Source organism: Hevea brasiliensis, chromosome 9 (genome assembly GCF_030052815.1).
Source record: "Hevea brasiliensis isolate MT/VB/25A 57/8 chromosome 9, ASM3005281v1, whole genome shotgun sequence".
In the NCBI taxonomy this organism is placed as follows: Eukaryota; Viridiplantae; Streptophyta; class Magnoliopsida; order Malpighiales; family Euphorbiaceae; genus Hevea; species Hevea brasiliensis.
In genome coordinates, this window is record NC_079501.1 from 1,548,429 (window position 1) to 1,571,974 (window position 23,546).

General features: G+C 37.4%; 3 protein-coding genes across 3 annotated transcripts; all 3 read left to right on the forward strand.

The window, feature by feature from the left end:
• The first annotated feature begins 7,597 nt into the window (after positions 1-7,597).
• LOC110656220 (DNA repair protein RAD51 homolog 3) lies at positions 7,598-11,593 on the forward strand. The gene is made up of 9 exons (XM_058152332.1): positions 7,598-7,790; positions 8,805-8,903; positions 9,115-9,237; positions 9,357-9,390; positions 9,510-9,580; positions 9,671-9,897; positions 10,193-10,324; positions 10,708-10,774; positions 11,172-11,593. The coding sequence occupies exons 1-9, from the start codon at positions 7,679-7,681 to the stop codon at positions 11,345-11,347; spliced, it is 1,041 nt and encodes a 346-aa protein (XP_058008315.1). The 5' UTR covers positions 7,598-7,678; the 3' UTR covers positions 11,348-11,593.
• Positions 11,594-12,791: 1,198 nt separating this feature from the next.
• On the forward strand, positions 12,792-16,616 carry LOC110656221 (transketolase, chloroplastic). The gene is made up of 7 exons (XM_058152331.1): positions 12,792-13,409; positions 13,746-13,836; positions 13,936-14,041; positions 14,152-14,434; positions 14,621-14,769; positions 14,847-15,000; positions 15,319-16,616. Exons 1-7 carry the CDS (start codon positions 12,906-12,908, stop codon positions 16,276-16,278), a joined length of 2,247 nt encoding a protein of 748 aa, XP_058008314.1. The 5' UTR covers positions 12,792-12,905; the 3' UTR covers positions 16,279-16,616.
• Positions 16,617-18,454: 1,838 nt separating this feature from the next.
• LOC110656222 (3-phosphoshikimate 1-carboxyvinyltransferase 2) lies at positions 18,455-23,546 on the forward strand. The gene is made up of 8 exons (XM_021812844.2): positions 18,455-19,116; positions 19,750-19,994; positions 20,644-20,794; positions 21,492-21,706; positions 21,791-21,908; positions 22,171-22,381; positions 22,811-22,872; positions 23,120-23,546. The coding sequence occupies exons 1-8, from the start codon at positions 18,769-18,771 to the stop codon at positions 23,336-23,338; spliced, it is 1,569 nt and encodes a 522-aa protein (XP_021668536.2). The 5' UTR covers positions 18,455-18,768; the 3' UTR covers positions 23,339-23,546.

Sequence of the window (23,546 nt, forward strand, 5' to 3'; positions counted from 1 at the left end):
CTTAGGAAATTTTTTTTATCAGTATAGGGTCTTTTACATAATATTTTAATTTTTTAATAACAAAAAGATTAAAAAAATAAACAAAGATACTAAAATATTAGCAGAATTAAATATAAATAATTTAATTTTTAAAAAATAAAGATTGAATCATTAATTTTATCACATTTTAAAGATTAAATAATCATTTTTTAATTAATTTCATTTAAAATTAAATTTTGAAATTTTATCATTTTAAATATAATTGTAATGTCATTAAATTAAAATATGTTGATTTCATTAAGATAAATATACAAATATGGCACATGTGATCTTAATATATGTACCTCTCAACTCTTAAGAAAACGTTCTAATTAAGGACAAATATCTCTCCAAATTATCTATTAAAACACTAATCTAATCACACATGTGATATATATATATATATATATATATATATATATATATTACAAAATTAAATGAATAAAAATATATTTTTTATATATATATATTTTTTAAAAAGAGAATCTTCCGAGCATTGCATCGCTGTTAAAACCTTTATATGATAGGGTTCTGTCAGAATGCCGAACCACCAAGGAAAAAATTTGGCCCCAATAGGCCATAGGGATATACATTTATGGGGACAAATAATTATGCGGGGACAAACGGTCCATTAGTGGACCCGCGCGCTCTTCACAAATGATTTAATGTAAAAATACATTGTTATTAAAATTATGATAATTTTAATAAAATTTTTATTTTTATTTAACTTACTTATATATTTATTTCATAATTGATATAGAATTTTGAAAAATCAAGTATACCCTACCAACTCTATGGGGCCCTCGTGTCTCTCACTTCCTAAAGTTGAGCCAGCCATCATAATTTATGTCGACAGTACAGAGAAGAACCTATGAACAAAGTTAGACGACCCCCTCAATGTGTAACGACGGCGAATGAATGTTTGTTTTGATTTCTCTTTTTATTATTCTCTTTTTTTTTTTTAATTTATGGATATAGGTATTTTTAAAAAATAATTATAAAATATTCTTTAGTAAAATTAAATTCTAATTAATAAAAATATTTTATCACGGGCCTAGCTAAAGCACTAAATTGGGACCGTGTGGTACTTAGCTTGAACTCTTTAAGGCAAGTCAGCCAATAAGAATCTTACAACAATCTGCAAAAAATCAAGGGCATGGTTAGCATCGGGCCAAGCAAGGCCAATTAAGGGGTCATCACAAGCATTTCATACAAGCGAGGTTTCACATGGCTAGCATCATAAGCATGAAATGCACAACAAACAGAAAAGCACAAGCATGTCATGAAAAGAGCTACTTCATTCATTTATATAACATGAATATAACGAATCCATTGTAGGCAGGAGGGAAACCTATAAGGAGTACAAGATGGGACTCGGTAAGCAAAGTGACTAGTTAGGTCAATTGCCCACCTAAGGCCAACCAGTCACTCCCCCCTAAAGAGCATTTGGGATAAAGTCATCCTTGGTAGGAGGAGACATCACTATGTCTCAATTGTCACAATCTCTAAAATTACAAAATATCCCTTTGCCCCTATAAAGTTACAATCATATACAATCTAAATACCCCATATTCTCCCCCCTTTACATTTTCCCCCACTCAAAGAGTCAACGTCCCCATTGACTGGGCTTGTAAGAACTCTTGAATCTTCTGCACATGATCATGGAGGGTTATCTCCTTCTCCCAGTTGGTCTCTTCTGCACTTAAGCCTTTCCATTTGACTAGGTGCTCCTTTTATGGTGGGCGCTTAGTTGTTTTGATGACTCGTTCTGCCAAGATCTACTTTACTCCTTGGTTGACTGGTGGTGCGTGATTGAAGGCTGGTCGGGAATACTTGTTGCGGCTGGCATCTGATTGATTTGCATGGTAGGGCTTTAATCTGTTGATGTGAAAGACTGGGTGAATCTTCATCCATACTGGTGGCTCTACTCTGTAGGAAACTTGGCCAACTCTGGCCACAACTGGTATTGGTCCTTTATACTTGTGAACTAGTTTTTTATCTTGATTGTGGAGAAATCGAAGTTAATCTGGTAGTAGCTTCACCATCACTCCCACTGCAAACTCTAGTGGTCTTCGATTCTCATCTGCCCATTTCTTCATGTGTTTGGATGCTTTCTCCAACTGAGCCCTTGCAATTTCTACATTTCGTTTCCACTCCTTTGTGAATTGATAAGCCTTGGGATTACGGCCTATGTAAGGATCATTTAACATGTGAGGTGCCAATGGTTGTTGTCCTGTAACAATCTCAAAAGGACTTTTGTTAGTAGCATAGCTCTTTAAGGAATTGAAACAGAATTGTGCTACATCAAGTAAAGAGGCCCAGTTCTTCTGACTGGCATTCACAAAGTGTAGTAAGTATTCTTCTAGCAACCCATTAAATCTTTTAGTCTGGCCATCTGTTTGATGATGAAAGCTAGTGGAGATATCCAATCTTGAACCCAATAAACCAAAGAGTTCTGACTAGAATGAGCCCACAAATCAACCATATCTATCACTGACAATACTCTTTGGGACTCCCCAATATTTCACCACGTGTTTGAAAAAGGCCCTTGTGGTGTCTTCAGTAAAGCAATATTTTGACATTGGTATAAATATCCCATATTTGGAGAATTTATCTATTACAATCAAGATATGGTCATACTCCCCCACTCGTGGTAAACCTACGATGAAATATAGGGAAACACTCTCCCAGGGTCGGCTCGAAACTGGTAATGGTTGAAGTAATCCTGCGGGTTTTTTTCGATCTACCTTATCTTGCTGGCACACCTAGCCAGTCTTAATATATTCCCTTACATCTTCTTCTAAATGAGGCCAATAATAGCCCTACTTCAATAATGCTAAAGTGCGTTGCCAGCCAAGATGTCCTGCCCACAAAGTGTCATAGCATTCATGCAACAATAATTTTCTCAAGTTTCCTGCTTTCGGAACATACACTCGATTCTTTTGGGTCATCAAGATACCATTTTCCAATCAAAATTGTCTGGTCTTCCCTTCCTCCGCTAGTTGCATTACAGCCACTACTTAGGAGTCCTTTCTTAAGTTATCTTGGATCTGCTCCCGTAATGTAGTAGCCACTTTGCCACTGGACAACTGTGCCAATTGCTGAAGAATCTCCCCCCTTGACTTCCTACTTAATGCATCTGCAAATTTGTTTAGAGTTCCCGGCTTGTATTCAAAGTGGAAATCAAACTCGGCCAAACATTCCTGCCACCTGGCTTATTTAGGGGTCAGCTTGGGTTGTGAAAAGAAGTGACTTACTGCTGTGTTATCTATTTTGACGATAAACTTGGACCCTAGCTAATAGTGTCTCCAAGGTCGAAGACAATGTACCACTGCTAATAGCTCCTTTTCTTGGGCTGTATATCTAATCTCGACATCTTTCAGTTTTGGGCTTTCAAAAGCAATGGGATGACTTTCCTGCATTAAGACTCCTCCCAGTGCAAAGTTAGATGCATCAGTTTGCACTTCAAATGGTTTCGTCATGTCTGGGAGGGCTAGGACTGGTTCTGCTATCATAGTTTTCTTCAGATTCTCAAATGTTGCTTGGCACTCCTTGGTCTACTGCCATTTACTTCCTTTCTTTAGCAATTCTGTCAGGGGGCAAATCTTTTGAGAGTAGCCTTGAACAAACCACCGATAGTAGTTTGCCAACCCTAAGAAGGATCTGAGCTCGGTCACACTTTTGGGTACCGCTCATTCTTGTATAGCTTTTACCTTAGCCGGATCCATATGAATTCTTTCTTGTTCAATTATATGGCCCAAGAACTTGATTTGAGTTTGGGCAAAGGCGCATTTTTCCTTTTTCAAAAAGAGTTTATTCTCCCCCAGCTTATAGAAAATAAGACGGAGATGCTCCTTATGTTCCTCCAAAGTAGAACTGTACACTATGATATCATCAAGGTAGACCACCATAAACATGTCAAGATAATCATGGAATACCTAGTTCATCAAGGTACAAAAGGTAGCCAGAGCATTTGTTAATCCAAAAGGCATAACTAGAAATTCAAAAGCACCATACCGAGTTACGCATTTGGTTTTGGGTTCATCCCCTACCTTGATACGGACTTGATGATAGCCAGAGTGGAGGTCTAGCTTAGTGAAGAATTTCGCTTGACCCAACTGGTCAAAGAGATCAACAATCAAAGGAATTGGATATTTGTTTCGCACAGTGACTTTGTTAAGGGCTCGGTAATCAACACACAATCTCAAACTTCTATCTTGCTTTTTTCTAAAATAGAACAGGAGCCCCAAAGGGAGCTTTTGCAGGCCGAATGAATCCAACTTCTAATAATTCATCTGACTATTTTCTCATCTAAGCTAACTCAGGGGGAGCCATACGATAAGGAGCCCTGGCGAGAGGCCTCGTCCCTGGCATCAATTCAATGTCATGATTTATGCTGCTATGGGGAAGTAGGATCACAGGCAGTCGATTCGGCATTACATTTTTAAACTCGGACATGAGGCCTAGGATTTGGGGTGCAGGTTGTGACTTTTCCATGCTTTTCTTCACAATGGGGATGACTACATATGTGGACTCCTTACGCTTCACACCTTTATTGAATTGGAGAGCCGATATCAACTTCTTCTCAAGAATGGGACTAAAAGTTATTGGAATCGTCAAGGCTTATCTCCCATCACCAAAATGCAATCAACGGCTGGGACTGGAATGGCTCACACCCTTTTGAGGAAATCCATCCCAATCACCACATCAAAGTCATCAAGAGGGGTTATTGTAAAATCCATTTCACCTCTCCAGGGTCCCATTTGACAGGATACTCTCTAAGTTACTCCCACTGTGTTCAGTGCCTGAGAATTCACGGCCTTTATCTTCTCTACGTCCGCTTGTACTGTTAGCTTGAATTGAGAGATCATAGTGTCTGCCACAAAATTATCAGTGGCTCCTGTGTCCACTAAAGCCTTGTTGCTTTTCCATTAATTAGCAAATCAACATACATCAACCCCCTTTTAGTGATGGGTTTCAGTTTCTATTTTTCCAGGGCTCCAAGAAAATGAAGAGCTCCCATTACTGAAGCATCCCGATCACTTGGTGCAATGCGGTCGTTTGATCCTCTACCTTCTTCCTCGAGCCCTCTTGTATTCTTTTGAAGGGCCTTCAAGGCATTCAAAGCTGCTTTTGTTGGACATTCCATAGCTCGATGTGGTCCATCGCAAAGGAAACATTTCAGGGGCGGTCTTGGCTTATTAATGGCTGTATACGTTGACCCTTGTGGTCGATTAACCCATTGTTTAGTACTGCCTTGTTCCCTACCTTGGTCTATCTACTTGTTTGTATTCGATCCCGAGTTTCATGTCTTCCTTTCCACTCCTCCGAAAGTGGTATTGCCCCGGTCAGCTCCCCCACTCATATTTCAACCCCATTTGTTAGGGCGATTATCAGCAGTCGGAGTGGAGTTAAATTTTCTCTTTGGTGCACTACTAGAGTAGTCATCAAGAAATTCAGCTATGGCTAAGGCGACACTGAGGGCTTTTACTCCCCTTTTTACTAGTTCATTTTTGGCCTATGATTTTAAAACTTTTTGGAAGTGGAACAGTCTATCAGTCTCGAACATGTCCTTGATGTAGAGCATGAGTGTCGAAAAGTTTCTTACATACTCTCGGATGGAGCCCTTATGCTGTAACTCAATCAGCTTACATCGTGCATTATAAGCCAAAATTTCAGGGTAGAATTGGGCCTTCAGCTCATTCTTGAAATTGTTCCAAGTACTAATGGAGCACTGGCCTAATATAGTTTCTTCCACCTTTGTTCTCGACCATAGCTTGACATCATTAGCCAGATACATCGGTGCAATCTTCAATGTACCTGCATTGGAATCATTTTTGGTGGTATCGAAATATAATTCCATGTCAAAGATGAAATTATCTACCTCCCTTGCATAGCGAGCATCTCCAAAATTTTTGGGCTTTGGAATTTTAGCCTTGCCCATCTCGAAAACTCTCCCATTAGGGTTGCTTGTAGCTTTCACTAGCAAGTTCACCTTTCCTTACAAATCTTGTATTTCTCCTTCAAGTGTTTTCACCATTTCTGTGACGTCCTCTTTCATGTCATTCACATTCCCCACTAGGGAATCATGAGCAATGGTGAGGGCTTTCAAGCTTTCTACACAATTCCCCACCTGAGAGGCCTCTGCCTCTAATGTGAGCACTCTGCTGTCCATATCTCCTAATCGGGTAATATTTGTTGGCAAGGAATTTTGGATGGCCTCGAGCTCTATTGGCTCATCCTCACCCCCAATCAATTTGGCTACTACAGCCATAAGTTGTTCGACTTTGCCTTCTAACACCTCAGTGTGCTTATTTTGTTGTTCCAGAGAGAGGTGGGCAACTTCAAGCTCCTTTGTCAATGCCTCATATGTTGGGCTATTATCAATTAAAGCAAAAACATCGTCAACCCTTCTCTCAAGGGCATCAATATGATCAACCAAGTTTGTCATCCTTGATTCCACTCACAGATCAATTACAGCTCTGATACCAACTGTCACGAGCCCATCTAAAGCACTCAATTAGGACAGTATGGCACTTAGTTTGAACTCTTCAAGGCAAGTCAGCCAATAAGAATCTTACAACAATCTACGAAAAATCAGGGGCATGGTTAGCATCGGGCCAAGTAAGGCCAATTAAGGAGTCATCACAAGCATTTCATACAAATGAGGTTTCACATAGTTAGCATCATAAGCATGAAAGGCACAACAAACAGAAAAGGCACAACAAACAGAAAGGCACAAGCATGTCATAAAAAGGGCTACTTCATTCATTCATATAACATGAATACAACAAATCCATTGTAGGCAGGGGGGAAACCTACAAGGAGTACAAGACGAGACTCAGCAAGCAAAGTGACTAGCTAGGCCAGTTGCCTACTTAAGGCCTACCAGTCACTCACCCTTAAGGAGCATTTGGGATAAAGTCACCCTTGGCAGGAAGAGACATCACTATGTCTCAGTTATCACACCCCCTAAAATTACAAAAATAAAATAAATTACAAAATATCCCTTTTGCCCCTATAAAGTTATGATCATATACAATCTAAATATCCCATATTCTCCCCCCTTTACACTATGGGGCTCTTGTGTTTCTCACTTCATAAAGTTGAGCCGACCATCATAATTTATGCAGACAGTACAGAGAATAAAGTTGAGCCGGCCATCATAATTTATGCAGACAGTACAGAGAATAACCTGTGAACAAAGTTGGACGACCCCCTCAATATGCAATGACGGTGAATGAATGTTTTTTTTGATTTCCCTTTTTATTATTCTCTTTTTTTTTTTTTTTAAATTTACGGACAGAGGTATTTTCAATAAATAATTATAAAATATTCTTTAGTAAAATTAAATTATGATTAATAAAAAAGTCAACTTGTATTCTTAGTAAATGAACAGCCCTAAAACAATTTGAGAAAAAAAGCCCTAAAATAAAGCCCAGCCCAATTATTTTCATAGAGAATGGGCTTTTTTTAGCACTCTTCTTGGGTGGGTTTAGTTGAAATCTAAGTGACAAATCACAATCATCCACGTCGCGACGAACACATCACCTGCTTTGAGGGTATTCCATAAATTTCCTGATGAAAGTGTTTTGCGCGCCAAAACACTGAAACGCACCGACTTTCAGTGGATCAAGATTTGGCCGGAGAGAAGAGAGATATGGAAGTATGCAGCCTACCGTTATCAGCGACGCAGAGAGGGAAACTCATATCAGCAGGCTATACTTCTCTCTCTTCCCTTTCTTCTGCCTCCGCTTCAGATCTCGCTCGTGGTAAATTACTATTCCCCCATTAATAATTACTATTATCGTTTCAAGTTTCTTACTTTTTGTCCCTCTATTTTTCCATCGTTAGCTTATGCTTCCTTCATTCTAACTAGTAACTACATGTATAGGATCTGTGTAAATACCGGTGATTTTCCGTGATTGGGTATTGTCGCTTGATGGTTTGACGCTGTTGCATGAATGATCCTACAAGTGTTTGTTGTTATTACCATTTGAAAAGAATTTCCAGAGGCCTGGTTACCCAAGTTATCTTTTGTCTTACCTAATTGGCTTGAGAATAGAAATAGTGATTTGACCATAATGGCAATTGTTATTGCAGGACTTTTTGTCACGTTTAAAATGTCACTTGTAAAACTTTTGTTCCGTGGTTTTTGCATTAAATTAGAATTGTTTTCTTGTCTTTCTTCATAAAAAAAATCTTATCTCTATGATTTTTGTTAAATTTGGAGATAGCGCTTGTTATATTACATATTCATTAATTTTTTTAATATGGGCTTATATAGATATGATTGAGTTATTTTACACATAAAAATGATTAGCCAATTTAATGTTGCAATTCAATTACTTATATATTACCCTTTTATTCCATATTCTTTCAATGTAAAATGCAACTATATGATTGTCAATTGACAATTATATTGTCAAGTTAGTATTTTAATATAATGTGGACCTAATTATATAGCTTTAGAAGTCAAATTATACAGTCTTATGAGCAATTAAAATCCACAACCTAGTTTGATTTCTATTAGCATGTTGAATTAGGAGAGAGTGCTTGTTATATTACATATTAATTCATTTTTTAATATAGACTTATATAAATTATTGAGTTATTTTACAAGTTAAAATATTAAAATAACTAGCCAATTTAATTTAATGTTGCAATTTAATCACTCATATATTGTCCTTTTGCTTCATATTCTTTCAATGTGGGATTCCCAACAATTTTTCCCCTAATATTTCCGTAATGTTGTGGCTGAACTTTATTAATCATTACTTGAACAGATCTGAAAATTTCAGATGGCGAAGCTCTTGAAATTCTGCATGTTGCATCACGCAGTAGTAGGTCCGACAATGCAGAAGGAAGCCATGCTATTATCAATGGTAAAAACCATGTTCTGCATGATATTTAACAATTGCCTTTGATTTCATTGTGTTGGCTTTAAATTTAGATTAAAGCCTAAGTTCTATCTACTATAGCGTTTGCCTTTTTCATTTGTTGGTGTATTTAACCAAATGCTGGCAATTCACCTCTTGCCAACAGTCAATGGGAAGCATCATTCATAGAATTGAATTCAGTATTTTGTAATTACAGGTGCACAGAATGCCTGGGACATGCTTCATGAGGAGTCGTCTTTGACACGCATTACCACATCTTCTGCAGATCTAGATAACATTCTTGGAGGAGGAATATCTTGTAAAGAAGTGACTGAAATTGGTTTGTCCTTTTTCCCTTTTCTTATTGTAAACTGCTATGGCGAGGAATTTGTACAGTTTGTCCAAGAGCCTTCAGCATTAATAGTTGCCATTTTTCTATTTTACTTTTGCTCTTTATAGGTGGAGTACCAGGCATTGGTAAAACACAGCTGGGGTATGGAACATTAACCTTTTCTTTCTTTTTGATGTGTGTATGTGCATGGGAACATATGTAAATGATTGTATGCTTGCTGGGCCTTTGTTAGAGAAGCATAATTTTGTTTGAATTCATAGGATTCAACTTGCAGTAAATGTTCAAATTCCACCACATTGTGGTGGCCTTGGAGGAAGGGCTATTTATATAGGTAAATTAATGGTTATTATTTACTATGTGAATTGATCTTTCATTAGTCTGCATGTTTATAATGTTGTACTTGTACTTTTGCAATACTTAGATACAGAAGGAAGTTTTATGGTGGAGCGTGCTCTACAGGTTGCTGAAGCATGCATAGAGGACATGTCAGAATATAGTAGGTTTTTACGCAAAGATTTGCAGACATTTCAAGTGGGACTGCAAAGCAAAGATATCCTGGAGAATATATACTATTTCCGTGTCTGCAGTTATACAGAGCAAATTGCTCTGGTTAATTACTTGGACAAATTCATTACAGAGCATAGAGATGTAAGTAATATGATGGTTCAGAATTATGCCAACTGCCACATTGCCTACACAATGGTTTGTCTGCTTGTCTTTTTCCGTGGGGTGCAGTACTCTGCTCTAAATGGCTACGTCATTATGAATAGGCCTATTTAATTGCTTGAAAGGAAAATTTTTATCTGTTAATACTTTCATAAGATGGTATCTCATACTCAAACGCAACCTTTCTGTGAGCGAAGGGTTCTTTGACCAATTTTTTCTTACATGAGTTGTAAAAGCTATTATTGTTGAATTTACAACTTGTTTTTTCTTTTATCAGGTTAAAATTGTTATAATTGATAGCATTACTTTCCACTTCCGCCAAGATTTTGATGACTTAGCCCTCAGAACACGGGTACTCAGTGGAATGGCATTAAAGTTGATGAAGGTTGCAAAAAATTTCAGCCTAGCGGTAAGAAATATTTGTTCAATTGGTCAATTTTGAAATTGTGAATCAGAGGAAACTTCTCACTTTCATTTCAAGTAAAAGAACTTTGACGTTTGGGGTGCAATTTTCGTTTTTTTATTATCAACTTCCTTCCTTCTTTGGAAGCCCCATCATTCTCATATCAGATATCTGGACACAAGTTGTTGGACAACTTAAGCAAAGCTTTTGCAAAGAGTTGGTTTCACCTTTTCAGTATAATCTGTGCAAGCGAGCATCCATTCTTTTACTGAATACTTTGCTTTTGTATCTGTGCCCATTTATGTGCTCTGATAACCCTGGATTTGATCTTAAGTTCTATGGGCATTCTTCAATTGCTTTATGATTAATTTCTTTCTTTCTGTGTGCAGGTAGTTTTATTGAATCAGGTAACAACCAAGCACACAGAAGGCTCCTTCCAATTAGGTCTTGCACTAGGTAAGTTTATTCTCAATTTTCTTAACCTCCTAGTTAGTTTTTCCCATGAAGAAGAGTATGAAGAAAAAGAAAGAGGACTTCAGCAGGCATGGAAAAAGTAATTTTCTCTCTTTCTTTTTCTTCATACTGTCTTCATGGAAAAATCTATCTTACACCTAGTTGATGGACCTACCTGTGTTGCAAGATCAATGTGGCAACTTTTGTTTCCAATAAATAATTTATGTAAAATAGAAGTTAGAGGAAAAATTTATGTAAAATATGCTTTCGTTAGCTTACCTATACACCAGGTGTAGGATAGAATTTTGCCCTTTTTTTATTCATTTATTTATTTTGTATTTTCTTTTCCCGGTTTCCTTCTGTAGAGCTAATACTTTTGTTGTTTCATTACACTGACTAGGTGATAGTTGGTCACATTCTTGCACAAATCGCGTAATTTTGTACTGGAATGGCAATGAGCGATGTGCATACATCGACAAGTCACCTTCCCTTAGATCAGCATCGGCACCATACTCTGTGACCAGTAGAGGGATCCGGAATTCTACTTCAAACTATAAACGTGTAAAAATGATGTGAAGGTATGATTGTGGTGACAATAGCTAGGGGGAGAAAAGGTAACGGATTGCTCCAGTATACCCCCATGCTACTGTTTTTTTTTTTTTTTTTTCACTATGTTATTTAGAATTTCTTTGATTTTATATGTTCTTTAAACTCTTTCTGTATATGTGGATCCAATAATGTGCGTTCTTGCAGCTCGAATATTATGTGTTCCCCCATAGCTCTTTCCTCTCTCAAAACATGTTTGTTGTGCTGTTTGTTCTAGCTAATTTCGAGGTGAATAACTCAGTCCTATTCACCATTCTGTGAGTTAATAGTCATAGTTGGAGGCTTTGGCTGATATATTTCGCTGCGTGAAATCTAGTTAGACCACAGTACACGGTAGTGCGCTGGCTAAATTAGCAAAACTAACATAACAAGCAGTTCCCCTTTCATTTATACCAGGAAGAGTGTGTCAAGAGTGCAACAATGCATTTGAGTTCAAGGTTGAAATCAAAGTATGAAGCTATTTTTATTATTCAAACTGGATCTCACCTAGCGGCCCCACAATCACCAATTTAAATTTGTAGCTGAACTAAATCTTTCAGCAATTACATATGAGAAGATAATAAAAGTAACTAATGAATAAATGATATTAAAGTATCTTTAGGGTTATAAAATCTCAATTCAAGCGATTTACTTAAATGGTAATTAATTCAACTGTATCTTTCCTTAACCATAAATATTTGAACAATGTTTCAACAAGAAGCAAAAGTTGCTTGCTGTTCTTGAAATCTTGACTGTCCGTCAACCAAATTATTTTTCACTTTTAACTTGTCAACAGCCCCAACCTCCCAGCCTGGTCATTGGGTCAAGATTTGTACGATGAATTATTTAATTTCCTAATAAAAAAAACTATTTTTATTAGATTTCCATGTTAGCTAATAGTAATTATAAATTTTAAAGTAAAAAAAAATCTGCATTTATCTTTAGTCAATTAAATTCAATGGCAAGATAAGCTGGTCGCATGTGCAAAAGTGCTTACCCAACCTTTTCCACCCTCTCCTTTTTGTTACGGAAAAGACAAAAGGATTTTGTTGTTAGGATAGGAGAAACCAATGTTTTAGGTTTGTTTTTCTTTTCTTTTTTTTTTTTTTTATAATTTTTAAGCAAGGTAATATAGAAATGGCAAAAATGAAAAGGACTTTGACTTTCCCCCTAACACTGCAAGTATAAAAACTGGAAAACTACGTGGCAAACAATTAGCGGATAGTCAATAACAAAGAAATAAAATTGAAAAAACGAAAACAAAAATAATAAAATGAAAGGCAGGGCATTTCCTTCTTTCTACGAATCATACCCATAGTCAATGGTGGAGATCGTATTCTCCTCTTAATCTAACGGTCAGCTCATCTCACCTGTCACTTCTTGAAGGCGAGAAGACCAAGAATTCAAGATCAAAAGTTGTTGGCAGCCTCTCTCTCTCTCTCTCTCTCTCTCTCTCTCAAAAAATAAATAGAAGCCTAAATATTCTCTCTCTCTCCATAAGCAAAGCAAAGTGAAGAGAAGGGAGCGTAGCTGAAGGGGGTAGAAAACAATGGCTTCCACTTCATCTGTAACTCTATCTCAGGCCCTCTTTGCTCCAGCCATCTCCCATCATGGCTCAGCCCAGTCTTCTGACCATCACCGCCTCTCTTTTTCTACACCTTCCCTTCCCTCCTTTTCTGGTCTCAAGTCCACCTCTTCCTCCATCCCGCGAGCCACCTCCTCTCTCCGCCGCCGCCTTGTCACGCTCCAACAAACCCGAATCCGTGCAGCTGCAGTTGAGACCCTTGGTGCAACTTCCGAGACTTCATTGGTTGAGAAATCTGTAAATACAATTAGATTTCTCGCTATTGATGCTGTGGAAAAGGCCAATTCAGGTCACCCTGGTCTGCCTATGGGCTGTGCCCCGATCGGTCATATTTTATACGATGAAATTATGAGATATAATCCTAAGAATCCGTATTGGTTCAATCGCGATCGCTTCGTCTTGTCTGCTGGCCACGGCTGTATGCTACAGTATGCTTTGCTCCACCTCGCTGGTTACGGTAGTGTCAAGGTTGGTTTTTTTTTTTTTTTGTTTTTTAATTCAATTTATTCATAGTGCTTTGAGGTGTAATTCTTGGTTGATAATGAGAAATGGATCTGGACGTTCATTTGCTAAAAGGAGCCAGCAACTGAATAGGCAGATTATATATATATATAATTTTTTTTTTTTTCAATCTCGAGCTCTCTGTCAGTTGATCGAAGAGCATTGTTTTGGTCTTTTCAGGTCTAAGTAGTTGTATATGCTGTTTTTTGTTCATTCTTGATTGTATTTTCATTTGCTTGCTATTTTTCTTTTTGCTGAAGTTCATTTCTACTTAAGTCTTTCGTTTTTGGTAAAAATCAACAGGAAGAAGACTTGAAGAATTTCCGTCAATGGGGAAGCAAAACCCCTGGACACCCTGAGAACTTTGAGACACCTGGTGTTGAAGTCACAACTGGTTACATTCTGATTTCAATCATTTTTCTTCCTTTGTTTACATCTATATTTGTAGTCTCTGAAACTCAAATCTCAAAAATCTTAATATTTTTCTTTGTAGGTCCTCTTGGACAGGGTGTTGCCAATGCTGTTGGTTTGGCCCTTGCAGAGAAGCACTTGGCTGCTCGCTTTAACAAACCAGACAATGAAATTGTTGACCACTACACGTATAATAACTCTCTTGATCTTGTTACTTATTATTTTTCTGTTTAAAATGTAAATATAATTATACCATTGTACTATATGGTTATATTTTCCTATTTGTTATTTTCTGTAGATATGTTATATTGGGAGATGGTTGTCAAATGGAAGGGATTGCAAATGAAGCTTGTTCCCTCGCTGGGCATTGGGGACTAGGAAAGCTGATAGCTTTCTATGATGACAACCACATCTCCATTGATGGTGACACAGCAATTGCATTCACTGAGAGTGTGGACAAACGTTTTGAGGGTCTTGGGTGGCATGTTATCTGGGTGAAGAATGGAAATACTGGCTATGATGATATTCGTGCTGCCATTAAGGAGGCCAAGGCTGTGAAAGACAAACCCACTTTGATCAAGGTTATATAAGCCCCTTGTTATGGTGTGTTTTGAAGTGATGTGAAAAAGTGACTTTAAAAAAACGTAAATCAGTAGAAAGTCCTCTTGCTTGGCGCTAACAGAACAATGCATTGGCATGCTTAAATTCATAGTGCATTTTAAAGTAACCTCATTTAATTCTTGATGAGCTTTTACCATTCTCTGTAGGTTACTACAACCATTGGTTACGGGTCTCCAAACAAGGCAAACTCTTACAGCGTGCATGGGAGTGCTCTGGGTGCCAAGGAAGTTGATGCTACTAGGAAGAACCTTGCATGGCCATATGAGCCTTTCCATGTTCCAGAGGATGTTAAGAAGTAAGCAAATTCAGAAAAGGTTTCTATTTGTTTCCTGTGATTGATTTAATATTCATGACTGTTTTGCTTTTACTTAGGCATTGGAGTCGCCATATTCCAGTAGGTGCTGCGCTTGAAGCTGAATGGAATAAAAAGTTTGCCGAGTATGAGAAGAAGTACAAGGAGGAAGCTGCAGAATTGAAATCTGTCATCACTGGTGAACTACCGGCTGGTTGGGAGAAAGCACTTCCAGTGAGTACAGCTTTAATCATCTTGATTGCTTTTGATTATATCTTTGAGGGTATTTTGAGTATTTTCTGTTTGCATTGTTTATTTTAGCAAGGTTTATAGACATTAGATACCATGTTCAACAATTTTAATAGCAAATTTAACTTTTTGATTTCTTTTATTTTTTATATTTTGAATTCAAGCAGCAAAAAAGGGTTATAACATCAGCATGCACCATTTGTAGTATTACCAGGCAAATCACTGTGAAGAAATATGATAGTCTGTTAACGTTAGATTTTCAATTTGGATAATATTTTAATACTTTTTATTGCAATTTTCCAGACATACACTCCAGAGAGCCCAGCAGAGGCTACCAGAAATCTATCTCAGGCAAACCTAAATGCACTTGCAAAAGTACTCCCTGGACTTCTTGGTGGCAGTGCAGACCTTGCCTCTTCAAACATGACCTTGTTGAAAATGTTTGGGGACTTCCAAAAGGACACCCCTGAAGAACGCAATGTCAGGTTTGGCGTCAGGGAGCATGGAATGGGAGCCATCTGCAATGGCATTGCACTACACAGCCCTGGTCTGATCCCATATTGCGCAACTTTCTTTGTTTTTACTGATTACATGAGGGCTGCTATAAGGATATCTGCCTTGTCTGAGGCTGGAGTTATCTATGTTATGACCCATGATTCAATTGGTCTTGGAGAAGATGGACCTACCCATCAGCCAATTGAACACTTGGCGAGCTTCCGTGCAATGCCTAACATTTTGATGCTTCGCCCAGCCGACGGAAATGAAACTGCCGGTGCTTACAAGGTTGCTGTCCTCAACCGCAAGAGACCCTCTATCCTTGCACTCTCTAGGCAAAAGCTGCCAAATCTTGCTGGAACCTCCATTGAGGGAGTCGAAAAGGGTGGATATATCATTTCAGATAATTCTTCTGGAAACAAGCCTGATGTCATTTTGATTGGAACTGGTTCTGAATTGGAAATTGCTGCCAAGGCTGCTGAGGAGCTTAGAAAGGGGGGCAAGGCTGTAAGAGTTGTCTCACTTGTTTCATGGGAGCTTTTTGATGAGCAGTCAGATGCATACAAGGAAAATGTTCTTCCAGCAGCTGTATCAGCTAGAGTTAGCATCGAAGCTGGATCAACATTTGGATGGGAGAAGATTGTTGGAGCCAAAGGCAAGGCTATTGGAATTGACCGATTTGGGGCAAGTGCACCAGCTGGTAAGATATACAAGGAGTTTGGCATTACTGCAGAAGCTGTTATTGCTGCAGCCAAAGAAGTAAGTTAGGCTGGAAGATATCTTTTTTATTTGGAATTTGGGGTTTGGGTTGAGAATACAATGAGGAGGTCATTTCTGGGATTGCTATTCCACGACTAGGTATCTTAGTCTCAATAAAATGGAAAAAGGAATAATACAAGATTAGATTTTCTTCTGTTGCTTACAACATAGTTGGGAAGAGGATAGTTAGATTATAAACAATTGTTGAATTTGTTAAACAACTCTTGGACTTTTCTTGAGTTTTGTAATGTGCTGTGATTTACTTGTAGTGAGGTTGAGAATTTTTCCTTTACTACATTTTAGTTTTTGCTTTAATGCCCTGATGATTTATATTTTCCGTTGTGTTAGTGAGGTGTTCTACATGAAGGTGGTTGTTCTGCCAACTACAAAATAATTTAGATTTTGGGGGGGGGGGGGGGAGAGAGGGAGTGGTTGTGTTGTGGGAGGTGGGGGTGGGTTTTGAAAGTGAATTTGTTGAATGTTAGATTAGGCTAAAAAAGCATTGGCCTAGGTATTGTGCGCGGAGAAGCAGTTTTGTTGGCTAAAGTCAAAGGTTTAGAAAGGTTGTGATTGAAGGAGATTCGCAAGTTGTCATCAAATGGCTATCCACTTGTCCAGGGCATTATCTCGAATATCAAATTGCTATTTGTGGCCTTCGATTCCATATCCTTCAACTTTGATAATAGGAATTGTGATAGGATAGCTTATTCTCTTGCCCCTATTGCTCTTATGGACTTGTCATTCTTATGCAACGCCTTGGGAGCATGTGTTGTTTGCTTCAATGCTTTCGACTTAACTTCTAAGTCGTTGCTATTGTTTGGTTATGATTAATTAAAAAAAAAAGAAAGCCAATAACACAAGGCATCAGGGTAGGCTTGGGGAAATTTGCTCTATTACGTATAGATATAGGTTAGCTAATTATGCAATTACATCCGAAGAATTAAATTTTAGTGCTTTTTTAGCCATAAATTTTAATTTTTTTTATATTAATATGTTTATAAAAAATGGGATTCATGATTTTGTATCCAATTCCTAATAATTGATGAAATGGTTCGGATTGCCGGACTGTTCATGCAAATTTCGAAAAGGTAATCTAAAATCCTTTTTTTTTTCTTCCTAATTTTGATTATTTTCTTTTTGATGTTCCATGTCTTTGCTTCTGTTCTTCATCTCTATTTTGCCATTTTATCATTACTAATTTAACAAAATTTAAATTTATGAATCTCTACCACTAGTTGATTTAAAAATTTGAGCTTGCCTATAAATTATGTTTTCAATTTTTTAATAAAGTAAAATTTTATTTTTCGAAACCATGAACTGGGAAATGTAATAAAATAATTTAAAATTCTCATATTAATATCTTATTCACTCGCACCCTATTGCTCCTCTCACACATTCACAATGTCCAATATTGTAACATAAAGGTTTGCTTGCTCTATGAATTGAAATTTAAGGGTGGATAATCACTATCATCATAAACCCAAAAAAAAAAAAAAAATCATTTTTCAATAATATTTTATGATTAATTTGTTTTATAAATTTTCAAAAAAAAATTAATAAAAATAATTAAATTAAGAATATTAACGCCATTATTATTATACGCTTCTCAAGGCCCGAAATCAGCCGAGCCTTCATTATACGCTTCTCGAGGCCCGATATCAGTCAGGCCACCATGTTGTCTCCATTTCTTCTCAACAATATTCAATTTGATTTTTTTTTAATTATTATGCTGCACAGAAATCTTATATTTTCATATCCTAAAATTTTGAATAAATTTGGTGGATTTATTTATAACAATTCTTAAATTGTATGCCTATGGAATTCACCTAACTCTTCATAAAAAATTTAATGATAAAGTAATATTTATTTTTTTTAATAATTATCAGATATATTAATAAGATATAATTAATAAAATAATCATTGTATTAGTTTGGGAGCAGGCATATTCCTAGTGGATGCTGCTGGCTTACCAAACCTCAGCCCTTACATGGGCCCTCCAAAAAAAATGCCACCTTTTCTCTTCTGGTGTTGAACAAACCAAACTCATGGTAGTTGGGCACAAACTGACCAAGTCGAACATCACCCTCGCATTGGATAGCTGACCTGGCATCAATCAACTGGTAGAAAGTTTAGTTAATTAGTAAAATCGTCTGTATATTAGCTGAACCCTGAATCCCCAACGGGGTTGGGACGTCACCATGTCTATGTCTACGTGGATGGTGAGGGACTTTGCAGCTGACTGAGATCACTATCACCGAGACACCAGCCCATCCCTTCAGCCTTCTGCCGCTTAAAATCCAAAATTTCAAAACTATCCACAAACAAAGTTTCCTTTACATATAAACCCCAAAAGAGCAACTGGTAGGTGAATACCCTTTTGGTTAAGTATCACTGCACAAATCCTGTTACACATAACCCCCAAATCATCTTCTTCAAAGAACTTCTTCAAAGCGAAGGCAGACAGAGAGAGGGAGGAAGAATTTTTGTACACGCAGAGAAATGGCGCAAGTGAGCAAAATCTGCAATGGGGTTCAACATAATTGCACTTTCCCAAATCTCTCTAAACTACAAACACCGAAATATCTATCTTCAATTTCATTTAGATCACAGTTTAAGGGGTCTTCAGTTTCTAGGGGTTTGAAGCACTGCCAAAGAAAGCCTGATTGTACAGTTGATCAAGTTAAGAGGAGCCCTGTTAGAGTTTCAGCTTCAGTCGCCACATCCGAGAAGCCTTCAACGGCACCAGAGATAGTCTTGCAACCCATTAAAGAAATTTCCGGTACCGTCACGTTGCCGGGTTCCAAGTCTCTGTCTAATCGGATTCTCCTTCTCGCTGCTCTTTCTGAGGTATGAATGATTCTGTGTTTGTAGGCAATTGCAATTTGAACACGCTCGAATTGTAGTCTGAGCTATTTCTTTCTTTTTCAGTTTTGAGGAATCAGGAGAAGGAAGGCAACTTTTTTTTTTTTCTTTTTGTAGATTTTGCAATTAAATTAATTGTTATTGCTGCATTTTGTGATGCGAGCTTAATAGAATTTGAAGGATTGAGGTTTTCTTGATGAAAATAATATTTAGTTGGTGCATTGTGTTTGAGATTGAATTGCTGTTTTTCTGTTTGACAAATTATAGTTTATAAGTAGTGAAAAGAGTAGTTTCTTCCTAGCGAGATTATGATTCGAGTTTGTTGTAGATCTGTGCCTGCACATTATATTAATGGCTACTTGATGGACTAAGGAGGGGCAAAAGAGAAAGGTTTGATTTTTCTTTTTCAGGTGCTTATAAATTTGAACTTCCAACCATTAACTGTGTTTCAGTTTCTAATATTTCCAGAAAGATTTTCTTTGTGTAGTTGCTTGTTGGCATTTGCGTCATTCATAATGTAGAATAAAATTGCTTCAACTTTTAGCTGTACTAACTTTAGCACAAACAAAAGAGAGTGACTTTGAGTGATCATTGATTGTGTCTTCATCTATAATTCAGGGTACAACTGTTGTTGACAACTTGCTGAATAGTGATGATGTTCGGTACATGCTTGGTGCACTGAGAACGCTTGGCTTGCATGTGGAAGACAATAATGAGCTCAAACGAGCCATTGTAGAAGGTTGTGGCAGTCATTTTCCAGTGGGTAAAGGATCAAAGAATGATATTGAACTTTTCCTCGGAAATGCAGGAACAGCAATGCGTCCATTGACAGCTGCTGTTACTGCAGCAGGGGGAAATTCAAGGTATCTCTTATCTTACTCCCCTTTCCACCCTATTTATTTTGCCTTTTAAGAGATTATGTGGAAAAATTCTACTCTGAGCTTGCTAAAAGTATTAATGGAATTTCTCTTTTAGAACTTATTGGGTTGGGAATTCATGTCGTATATAGCCCTAATCTATCAGCGTGCTTTTTAATCTCTCTTGGTGAGGCCTATTTGGCATGGTCAGCATGGCAGATAGCAAGGATGGCAATTTCCCGCCCCGTAACACCTGCAACTTGATCTTATTGGGATGCAGGCCTTACACCACCAACTTGGAAGTTTCAAGCGTAGATCAGGAGTCTCATCTTGACAAAGTTGCCATTTTATGTGATATTCTCTGTGACACTATTGGAATAAGCATAATAATTTGGGATTCTCTTAGGTTGCAGGCCCGGTAGAACATTTTTCTAATTTTTTCTAACTTCATTATATATAAGAAAATTGTCTCTGGGATCACTGGTCCAGTGTTGTACAACTATAATATTTCAGTTCAGTGCAACAATCAGATGTCATCTAGTTTTTTAGGGTATGCCCCGTTCTATTTGGTGTCCAGCACCTCCTGTGCCTTATAGTTTCAGTTATCAATGTTGCTTTTTTACCCTGTTGGAATTAACCATTCAAAATACTTCAGCTACATACTTGATGGGGTTCCACGAATGCGAGAGAGACCAATTGGAGACTTGGTTGCTGGTCTTAAGCAGCTTGGTGCAGATGTTGAATGTTCTCCTACAAATTGTCCACCTGTTCGTATAAATGGACAAGGAGGCCTTCCTGGGGGAAAGGTGTTATTGCTATCATCTTATATATAAATATATTGTTTTACAAGTTTGATCATCTGTTATGCCCTTGTCTTTTCCTGGCAATATATAATGCTGCAATCTATGCTGTAATCATTACAACGTAGCTTTAAGTTCTGCCAGCATATTATGTATGTAAGAAAGGATTATATGTCTCCGTGTCTATAAACTTTACTGCCGATTATGTCTACATGGAGCAATAGAATAAAAAGTTGTAACTTTGGCTGGCAACTAGTGATTGCAATTTGTTCATGATCAGAATCATTTAAATGGTCTTACTGGAAAAAAAATTTGAGGTAGATGTATTTGCTTTTTCTTTAATTATTTATCCTAGGTTAAAACATCTTTCAAGTTAATCATTTTCCGTTTGTCTGGTAAATTTATCCATGTTCTTCAATTGCCACCTTGAGTTTTTGTTTTCTTTTTTTTTTTTTCTTTTCTTTTTCTTAATTTTTTTTCTTTTTCTTTAAAGATTTTTTTTTATTTTTTATAAAGGAACTGGAATCTTGAACCTTTTGCTTTTATATCAGGTAAAGGTAATGAACCTGGTTGTCGTGTTGACTTTGTATCTCGTTTCCTGCTTGAAGGGAAATATATTGAACTTATTGTCTCATTTCTGTGTCAACTTCACTTTTAATGAAATGCGTTGTTCTTAATTATCATTTCCTGTCTTCTTTTTCAGGTTAAGCTCTCTGGATCAATTAGCAGTCAGTACTTGACTGCTTTGCTCATGGCAGCTCCTTTAGCTCTTGGAGATGTAGAAATTGAGATTATTGATAAGCTGATATCCATTCCTTACGTTGAGATGACATTGAGGTTAATGGAACGATATGGAGTCACTGTAGAACACACTAGTAGCTGGGATCGTTTCTTCATTCGTGGAGGTCAAAAGTACAAGTAGGTTTTTTCAGTATAAATAGATCTGCAAGCTTGTGAACTCTTGTTCTTTCTCTGAATGTAACAACCTGAAAAATCAATCAGGTCTCCTGGAAATTCTTTTGTTGAAGGTGATGCTTCAAGTGCCAGTTACTTCCTGGCTGGTGCAGCAATCACTGGTGGAACAATCACTGTTGAAGGTTGTGGGACAAGCAGTTTGCAGGTATTTCTTTCTTCTGAATTTATTGTCTTCTTATTGCTTCCCATAGTCTTAAGATGGCATTGTGGAAGTGCTTATTGCATCCATTACTTTTTGATGGTTAAATTTGTAAAATTTTTCTCAACATATGTACGAGTCTTCTCCATAGTCCATAGCTCCCTAGTGCCCAATATCTCCTGAGAGGAAGTTTTGAAACATCTTTGTATGCATTTATGGTTACCAAACTAACTCTCTCTGTTGCCTTCTTATCTTTATGAAAATCAAGGGGGATGTAAAGTTTGCTGAGGTTCTTGAGAAAATGGGAGCTAAAGTTACCTGGACTGAGAACAGTGTTACTGTCACTGGACCACCACGCAATTCTCCTAGTAAAAAACACTTGCGTGCTATTGACGTCAACATGAACAAAATGCCGGATGTTGCTATGACACTGGCTGTGGTTGCACTTTTCGCTGATGGCCGTACTGCCATCAGAGATGGTAAAGTTTGTCCTGCAAAATTTTGCAAATTCTAGTCTTATATTCTTTAAATATAATGACCACACACTACATAAACAACAAACTGGTGATTGTTATTTGGTGGATCATTAGAAATGGCTTTGGCTTCTCATCATGGAAAATGGCAATGAATGTAATTTGATTCTAAATAATTGAAATCCCATTTCTTGGGTCTTGGACTTCACAAGTAATACGGAATGGTAGTGGCTATAAATAGGAAGCTTCACCTCATGAAGTATGAAGCTTCTGAAGGAATAACTGTTAGAGCTTCCATGTTTAATCTTAGATATTTGAAGTTCTAAAATATTTTAATATTTTTATCTTCTCATCTGCACAAAGCATTTGCAGGATTCATATGTATTTCCTTTTAGATAACTTTTTTGCCAATCTCTTGATTTCTCTTGCTTGCAGTGGCCAGTTGGAGAGTGAAAGAAACTGAAAGGATGATTGCAATTTGCACAGAGCTCAGAAAGGTTCGTTTCTGGCAGTTTTAACTCATCTGAATTTATGGGAATGTTAAGATTTATAGACCCAACCAGTGTGAATATCAAACAGGCAGGCTTCAAGCTGAACTGGGTTTGAAACTAAGCTCTCCATCCCATTTTGGTTTGGTTTGCCAATAATTACTGTGGGACATATTCCCACAAGTGACATTCCAAAAAAAAAAAAAATCCTTGGTTTATATTTTGCTGTAAATGACATTGGGGCTTCAAATTTCAGTTGGGAGCAACAGTTGAAGAGGGACCAGATTACTGTGTGATCACTCCACCTGAGAAACTAAATATCGCAGAAATTGACACTTACGATGATCACAGAATGGCCATGGCATTCTCCCTTGCCGCCTGTGGGGATGTTCCGGTCACAATCAAGGACCCTGGTTGCACAAGAAAAACTTTCCCCGACTACTTTGAAGTCCTTGAGAGATTCACTGAGCATTGAGCCACATGTCAACATTCATAATTAATACAGGAGAAATATGATTTACCCGCCAGCATCACTGCAACCATGGCAATGCGGTTGCAACCTATATATAATTTTTTTTTTCCCATGATCTTTGTAATCTTGGATAATTTATGCAAGTGAGTTGGTATTGTTATTGTGCCCCAGACTTGGATCATTAAAGGAAGGAGTGTTGTTGGTTCTTTTA

Coding starts and splice junctions, on each gene's coding strand:
- LOC110656221 (XM_058152331.1), top strand. CDS start 12,906: ATGGCTTCCACTTCATCTGTAACTCTATCTCAGGCCCTCTTTGCTCCA. Junction 14,770..14,846: donor GTTCCAGAGGATGTTAAGAA/GTAAGCAAATTC, acceptor GCTTTTACTTAG/GCATTGGAGTCGCCATATTC. Junction 15,001..15,318: donor GTTGGGAGAAAGCACTTCCA/GTGAGTACAGCT, acceptor GCAATTTTCCAG/ACATACACTCCAGAGAGCCC.
- LOC110656220 (XM_058152332.1), top strand. CDS start 7,679: ATGGAAGTATGCAGCCTACCGTTATCAGCGACGCAGAGAGGGAAACTC. Junction 9,898..10,192: donor TCATTACAGAGCATAGAGAT/GTAAGTAATATG, acceptor TTCTTTTATCAG/GTTAAAATTGTTATAATTGA. Junction 10,775..11,171: donor CCAATTAGGTCTTGCACTAG/GTAAGTTTATTC, acceptor TACACTGACTAG/GTGATAGTTGGTCACATTCT.
- LOC110656222 (XM_021812844.2), top strand. CDS start 18,769: ATGGCGCAAGTGAGCAAAATCTGCAATGGGGTTCAACATAATTGCACT. Junction 19,117..19,749: donor TTCTCGCTGCTCTTTCTGAG/GTATGAATGATT, acceptor TCTATAATTCAG/GGTACAACTGTTGTTGACAA. Junction 21,707..21,790: donor CGTGGAGGTCAAAAGTACAA/GTAGGTTTTTTC, acceptor AAAATCAATCAG/GTCTCCTGGAAATTCTTTTG.